The sequence below is a fragment of the Cystoisospora suis genome, assembly GCF_002600585.1.
Source record: "Cystoisospora suis strain Wien I chromosome Unknown contig_5171, whole genome shotgun sequence".
In the NCBI taxonomy this organism is placed as follows: Eukaryota; Apicomplexa; class Conoidasida; order Eucoccidiorida; family Sarcocystidae; genus Cystoisospora; species Cystoisospora suis.
Window position 1 is genome coordinate 1 of NW_027157963.1, and position 7,372 is coordinate 7,372.

General features: G+C 43.5%; 1 protein-coding gene across 1 annotated transcript; it reads left to right on the top strand.

The window, feature by feature from the left end:
- The first annotated feature begins 68 nt into the window (after nucleotides 1-68).
- CSUI_008957 (uncharacterized protein) lies at nucleotides 69-6,211 on the top strand. Its single transcript, XM_068069076.1, has 5 exons — nucleotides 69-502; nucleotides 1,338-1,416; nucleotides 1,892-2,018; nucleotides 2,742-2,812; nucleotides 4,001-6,211. The coding sequence occupies exon 5, from the start codon at nucleotides 4,820-4,822 to the stop codon at nucleotides 5,582-5,584; it is 765 nt and encodes a 254-aa protein (XP_067918948.1). The 5' UTR covers nucleotides 69-502; nucleotides 1,338-1,416; nucleotides 1,892-2,018; nucleotides 2,742-2,812; nucleotides 4,001-4,819; the 3' UTR covers nucleotides 5,585-6,211.
- The last annotated feature ends 1,161 nt before the right edge of the window (nucleotides 6,212-7,372 follow it).

Below are 7,372 nucleotides of genomic sequence, written 5' to 3' on the forward strand. Positions count from 1 at the left end.
TCATTCTTTCTTTCATTCTTTCTTTCTTTCATTCTATCTTTCTATCTCTGTCTGTCTGTCTTCAATCTATCTATCTATCCTTCACTCCATAGATACGGACATCTCGACAAGCACTCTTGAATCTATCTATCTATCTACTCTAAGAAGGGAAGAGTGTTTTTTCGTCATAGTGAGTGGAGACTGAAGAGACGCATGAAATAGCGTGGCTTTGCATTCTTCTCTCTTATCGGACTCAGATCGGACCCCGCGGGCTCGATTCTTCATGTGTGATATCTATCTCGATCCTTTTTTCTCACCTCTTCTCTCTTTTCTTTCTTTTCTGCTTATGTGTGTTTCATACTTAGATGGCCTTTATCAACCTTGAGCCTCCGACAGCGCCATGTGATTTATGAGGCCTGTCTAAAGAGAGATTTAACGGCCTGCATTCGACTGACCAAAGTCCCAGGCAAAGGTCGGGCGGTCTTTGCCGCCGATACCATTCTTAAAGACGATTTTGTCGTAGGTAGGATCATACCACACAAATCCATACAGAGAGATACAGACACATACATAGAGACGTAGATACGTAGGTGTATTCATACATACATAAGGAGGTATACGTAGATGTATTGATACACACGTCCAGAGATGCATAGGCATTTTCACATACATAGATGCATAGCTGTCTGTAGTCAAACGTACATGGGTATACTCATAGATCGAGAGGTTGTATTCATAGACATGCATGCGTATAGTCGTGTGTAAGAGGGAGGGACAGAGAAGAGGAGGGGAAGGGTAGTAAAGGGGGGTTCATGACGAGGTAGGTCCGAGGATCAAACATTCAAAGAAGAGAACAAGAAAAGAAAAACAAAGAAGAGAGAGGAGGAGAAGAAGAAGAGGAAGCAAGAAATAGATAGATAGACTAGAAATAGACAGGTAGATAGGTGGATAGATCTACGTTTGGAGTAGTATGTTTTCTGGTCTTGTGGAATCCATTCTTTGATTATGTGATAAAGAACAGAAGAATTCCACCTTTTTCTTCCTTTCGTTTTTCTTCTTCTTCATCTCCTTCTCTTTCTCTCTCTCTTCTTCTTCTTTTCCGTATCAGAAGAGAAGCTTGTTTGGAATCTACTCGGGATGGAGAGCTCTTTTTTCTTCTCTCTTATACGCTGTGATACATGATCCTTCTTTCTTACCTCTTTCTTGTCTCTTTCCTTCTATCTTCTTTCTTTGTGTCGTATCTCTTTCTTATCTCTTCCTGTCTTCTGTCTTGTCTTCTCCTTCTTTCTATCTCTTTCTTTGTATCTTCTTTTCATCTCTTTCTTTGTATTTCTCTTTTTCTGTTGGTGTGGCGATAGAGTATAAGGGGGAGTTATGCTCCGAGCGTGAGGCCCGTGAGAGAGAGCATAAGTACAATAAATCCAAAGTCCCCATGGGGTAAGGACAGCAACCGCAACACACCAGACACCCTACTACGACTACTACGACTACTGACTCCCTTCAGTCTATCTTTCATCTACCTATCTATCTATCTACCTATCTGTCTTCAGTCAGTGTATCTATCGTCAGTCTACCGTTTATCTGTCTATCGAAGTACCTAGCTGTCTTTCTGTCTGTATCAACCTCTCTGGCAGTATCTATCTTGCTATCTTTATTTCTATCTATCTATCTATCTACCTTCTATCTATCTACCTACCTTCAATCTATCTATCTATCTATCCCTGTGTGTCTATCTGTCTGATCCTCTCTCGTCATCCTTCAGCGACTGGGGGACTGCATTCTTTTTCGTCTCTCTCTTTCTCTCTCTCTGTCTGCCTGTGGCAACAGATGCACTTTCTTTCTTTCTTTCTTTCTTCAACTTTCAGTTTCCCTGTTTCTCTACGCTTGTTTTCTTCTGTTTGTCTTTCTGCAGGAGTTTTATGTTTTACTTTAAGAATGGCTCACGGCTGATGGCGATCGATGCGACGGATGAGAAGCAAGACTTCGGCCCCGCTCGTCTCATCAATCACTCCCGCAAAAATCCCAACATGACGCCGAGGGTCCGTCAAAACAATTAAAGAAGCAAAGCAAAGCTTTCACTTCATTATAGTCCTACCCACCTACGTCTCCATCCAAATCTCTATGGGACGCATGCACCTAGACACACCACCTATATATACATCTCCTTAGATAAATAGAGACAGATAGAGACTTCTATATGGAGGCTGGCTGGTGGCTAGTCGTCTAGGAGAGAGGTGTACATAGATAGATAGATAGATGCATCGGTAGGGATCCGAGGAGGAGTTGATGTGATGGATGGGCGTGGGGGAAGATTGGCTATCTGCAGAAGACATTGTGTTTATGTGTACGAACAGAAGAGATCCTACATATCTTTCGTCTAGGTCGAGATAGATAGAAGTCATATGCATAGGTATTTCTCTCTCTACAGGTGTATATGGATCTAAGGAAAGCTCGATATGAACTTGTCGGCGTTCACTTTTTGCTTCGGGAGGATCTGGCAAGATAGAAAAGAAGAAAAAAAGGGAAAGACAAGTGCCAACAACCTTTTCTTCTCCTTGTGGATTTCTCTCTCTCTCTTTCCTGCCGTCTTGAGAAAGATGGTGGCGAGAGAAAGGCACTTACAACGGAGAGGGAGGAGGAGGAGGTCTAAAATATCTCTTTCTGTCTCGCTTCTCTTTCTCTCGTCTGTCTTTTCATCTCTTTCTTTCTTTGGTATTGTGGTCTCCATGGTAGCTCACTTCTTCGTGTGTTGGGGTTCTTAGGCTATCACCCTGGACGAGTCTCACGGCTCACGTCCCCGCCTCATCTTTGTCGCTAGAAGAAACATTACCAAGTAAGGACAAAAGAAAGAAAGAGAAAGAGAGAGAGAGAGCAGTCTATTGGGGATGTATAGACGTGCATATGTCTGTGTACGTACCGGTAGTTTCTACACAGAGGTCTGCAGAAAGAAAGGAGTATGGACTGTTGTATGTATGTATGTATCGATCGAGCGCTCTTTATCAGTCTCCTGGTTCGTATAGATAGATAGAGTCATTTGGAATGCGTGCATGCGGTCACTCGCCAGGTGATGGAAGAAGAGAATAGAATCCATTCAATCGTCTGTAGAGCACTCGAGTGGAGTGCATCTTCATACAGACAAAAGAAAAGACAGAAGAATGGGTCTCGCGTTTGCAATCGAAGGAAAAACATAGAGAGAGAGAAAAGTGGATTCTTATCATCCGTAGATCTCTCCAGCAAAGTGACCACACCCCCAGTGTCTCTCCTCTCTTTCTCTCTTCTCCCTGTACGGCATTCCTTCTTCGTCTATTTCAAACATAACGATTCTTCTTCTTCTTCGGCTTCTCTGTAGGCATTCTTGCTTGTCTCCTCTTCAACCTCTTTCTGTCTGTATGTATCTGTCTCTGTGTCTCTGTCTAGTTCTGTATCTGTCTTTCTGTTTCTCCTGGAATAGATGAATAGATAGCATTAGAATTCTTATGAAAGAATTGTCTAACACACGCAACTACCGACCGCGGTACGAAGAAAGAGTAGAGAAAGAAAGGAAAGAAAAGAAAACTAAGACGGGAGTGTAAGAGAGAAAGAGAAACAAAGAGAAAGAGTAGATATAGCATTCCTTCATCCTTGCTTACTTTCTTGTCTCCTGCGGATGTTTAATTGAGTCGTGGCTGGAGACCTCTCGCTTCCTCAGTCGGATGATCTCTCTACATACCTCTCACCTATCCATCTATCTATCTATCTATTTATGTATCTTTAATCTATCTTTAGTGGATCTGTATTCTATTTGTCTGGAACCGGTGTATCTATCTATGTCTCTATCCATCCATGTGCTCCTATCCTTATTCAGGTAGATGTGTATGACTCTATCTTCTGTCCGTGTATCTTTCGCCAGTAGATCTCTGTCTCTCTTTAACCTGGTCTTCTCTGTTTCTTTCTTGTTCCTAACAGATCATCTTCATGCAGTCTGGCTTCTCTGTGTGGGTCTGTTTCTTTTTCTTTTTCTTTTTCTTTCTCGTTTCTGTAGAGGAGAAGAGCTTCTCGTTGACTACGGAGAGCGCGACCCCGACGTGATTAAAGAGCATCCCTGGCTCAATAGCTAGGAAGAAGAAGAACTTGCTGGATGAATGAACGAAGAAGAGAAGAGGAGAAAAAGAGGCAGTTTTATCGTCATTTCTTCTTCTTTCTTGGTCTCTGAAGAGAAGGAAGGAAAGATCCAAGGGAGCGCGGGCTGATCAAAAAGTATGTTGTTCCTCGGGGTGCTGACGTAGAGGATGTTCTATTACAGAGCTCTCTATCTCTCTATCTATCCCTATACATACACATACACACATGAAGAAGAAGAAGGCGAGGGGTGTCCCTTCTTTGTAGCTGTGGCTGGAGCGTTTCTTATTTGTATCCCCCTCTTCTTCTTCTCGAGTAACCAAGAAAGAAAGGAAAGAGAGAGAGAAGAGGAGAGAAGAAGAAAGAGAGAAAAGGAGACAAGAGAAAGAAGAGAATGAATGACGAAGAGAACGTGAACAGAGGTGGGCGGGATGGGATATGCGTGTTATTTATGTCTTATATCACTCTCTCATCAACCATCTGTCTCTCTATCTCTTCAATCCCCACATCGATGTGTATATCCCTATCGATCTATCTATCTTTCATCTATGTATTTTTCTTCTTCTCTCACTGTCATAGATATTTGAGATGTGTGGGGCTTTTGATCTCTTCCTTTGATCAGGAGAGAGAAAGATAGGAGAGACAGAGAAGATCCGTATTCTCTATTCCGGAGTCTAGATAGGAAGAGGGAGAGACTCCAACAAGAAGATCATATGAGACAAGAAGAGGGAGGAGAAAGATAATGATCGTGATGCCTCTCTTCTTCTTGTGTCTCTCTGAATCTTTTCTTTCTTCTCTCTACTTTCCTTATTATGATACAGTTCTTTTCTTGTTGACGCCGTTCTTCGTCGTGAAGTCTTTCCCGTCTTTTCAAGTTTTTTCTTATTCAAAGGAGGTGGAGGGGGGTGGGCCGGTGTACATACACCTGAGAGGACCAGTCAAAGTGCGGGAGAAGAGAACAGAGAACTCTTATCTCGATCATTATCAGAATCATCAACGCCTTTTTTCTTCAGAGAGAGAGAGAGGAACATCTCGAAGAAAGAGGGAGATGTTGGATGGTTTTATTTTTTCTTCTCTTTCCGATTTCGCATGTTTGACGTCTTTTCTTCTTTGTTCTAAAAGAAGAAGAAGAGCAGGGAGAAAGAGCTTTTCCTTTCTTATCAAGTTCTTTCTTCTCGATGTTTCTCGGGTGTTCTCTCTTCTTCCTTTTCTTGGGGAGTTCGCATTTCTTTCGTACACCCTGTCTCCTTCAATACGTTTCTCTCTCTCTCTCTCTTCATCTATCTTCTATAATTCACCTATCATTCAGTTTTCCAATCTTACTCCTCATCTATCCATCCTTCTTAATTCTACTATCCATCTATCTTTCTTTCTTTATTCAGTCTCTCTTTTATCTTTAGCCCTCCTTGCTCTCCATCCATTGGCTGACTGCAACTCTTCTGCTGCTTTGTCGGATGAAGTTTTTTCTTCTGTCTCTTTTCAAGACATGACGGGAGAAGAGAGATGAAGTAAGCCCTTGTTTCTCTCTCTCTCTCGTTCCTGCGCCATTTGAACCGATGAGAAGAAGAAGGGAAAGAGTGATTCGTGATCGATCGATCGGTCGATCCATCCATCATTCATCCGCATGCATGGGCAGAAGAAGATAAACAGCAAACAGTGTGAGATACTAGTCCGTGCTTTCCTATGGTCTAGTGTATGCCTGTCTCCTCTCTTAGAGAGAATGAGAAGAAGAGGAAGAAGAAGAGAAGTGGGATCTGTCTCGTTCTTCATTGACTCTTTTCTTCTTTCGTTTCATTCAACGATTTCCTGAGATCTATTCATTGATAGATCTTTTTCTAAGAAATGTTAACTGAGATAAACAGATTGACTGCTCCATAGATAGAGATGCATGCATTCATGCATGCAACAAACTGTGAAATACATGAGGTGGCGGTGGGGGGAGTCACCGTGATGATCTTTGGTTCTTCTTTTTTCTTCTTTTTCTCTCAAGCGTTTGTCACCTCCCCACCCTCTCATCATCACACATCCAGGTATGTCTCTACTTTTTCCGTGCATGCAAAAGAATGAAGCGAACGGAGGGAATCTATAGACGAGATTTCTTCACATGAAACTTCTTCACAGTAAACCGCGAGTGAGATAGCCAAGCGGGCAATCATCTGGTGCGTACCAGAGCCCCAGCTAGCCGAAGATCGAAGGGACCGACTGCCGGTGGTAGCTAGCGGGGGAGGCAGGAGACAAAGAGAAGAAAGCAAACTTGAAGTCCCGACGGTGTCTCGCCCAAAGAAATGTATCATCCTTACTTCCTGCCGTTCTGACAGTAGATTGTCATCTAACTATTCTTACAAAGGACATAGAGATACGAAGGATATCTGCGTGAAGTAGACACACACAAGAGAACGGTGTCCCGCTACCTAGCTAGACGTGTGGACACGGTCGCGCAGTCAAACGCATCACGTTCAGCTAGCTATGTGGGAAGCTACCCCTGATTCTCTCTCTCTCAGGTTTGGCATCTCACCTGAAGGAAGAAGCATCCACATCTGCGGGAGTTCTTCTGCATGTATGTCTATATGTATAGAGCTAGCCACACCCTGTTACACATGCAGCGCGTCTCTGCTCCAGGCAGGCGGCGTACAGCGGCCAGGGCATTCCCTGGCTAGAGGGTCAACTAGGTTCCAGGCGCTAGTCGCCCTGGCTGCTTCGTTATATATATTTGTACATCTGAATAAACATATATATAGGAGTCCAGGCACGCGTGGAGCGCCGGAGTTGATGATGAGCGCTATAGATTGATATGTATATATATGTATATAGGTGCATCATTGACTCCGGAGCTTCACGCGTGCATGCACTCCTGATTTCGTAGTGTGTGAGACTCCCACACTCCTCTCGGCTATACAACACGTACTTGCCTCGCCATACGTAACGTATACATATATAGACATTCATTTTCCACGTAACTACTTTCTAGATACCAGCATAGTTACACGAACCGTGAGGAAGCGAAGGGCTGAAGAATGCGTAGAGAGTGTAAGAGTGTTGTTAATTTCCCGTCGCCTTCGACACTTCCCCCCACAAACGACCTCCGCAAGATCTCTCTCTCCTTAAAAGGAAGAGGAGAGCACTGAGGTCAGCACGAGTGCATGCAGTGGATGAATGCTTTTTTTTCGCCGTCATCTTTGGACGAGGAAAAGTAGCAGCATTGTTTGAAACTTGCCCCTATGATGATCTCTTTCGCCAGAAAGAGCTAGGAACAACGACCTTTCTCTTTCTTTCTTTGCTTCCCCCCCCCCCCCCC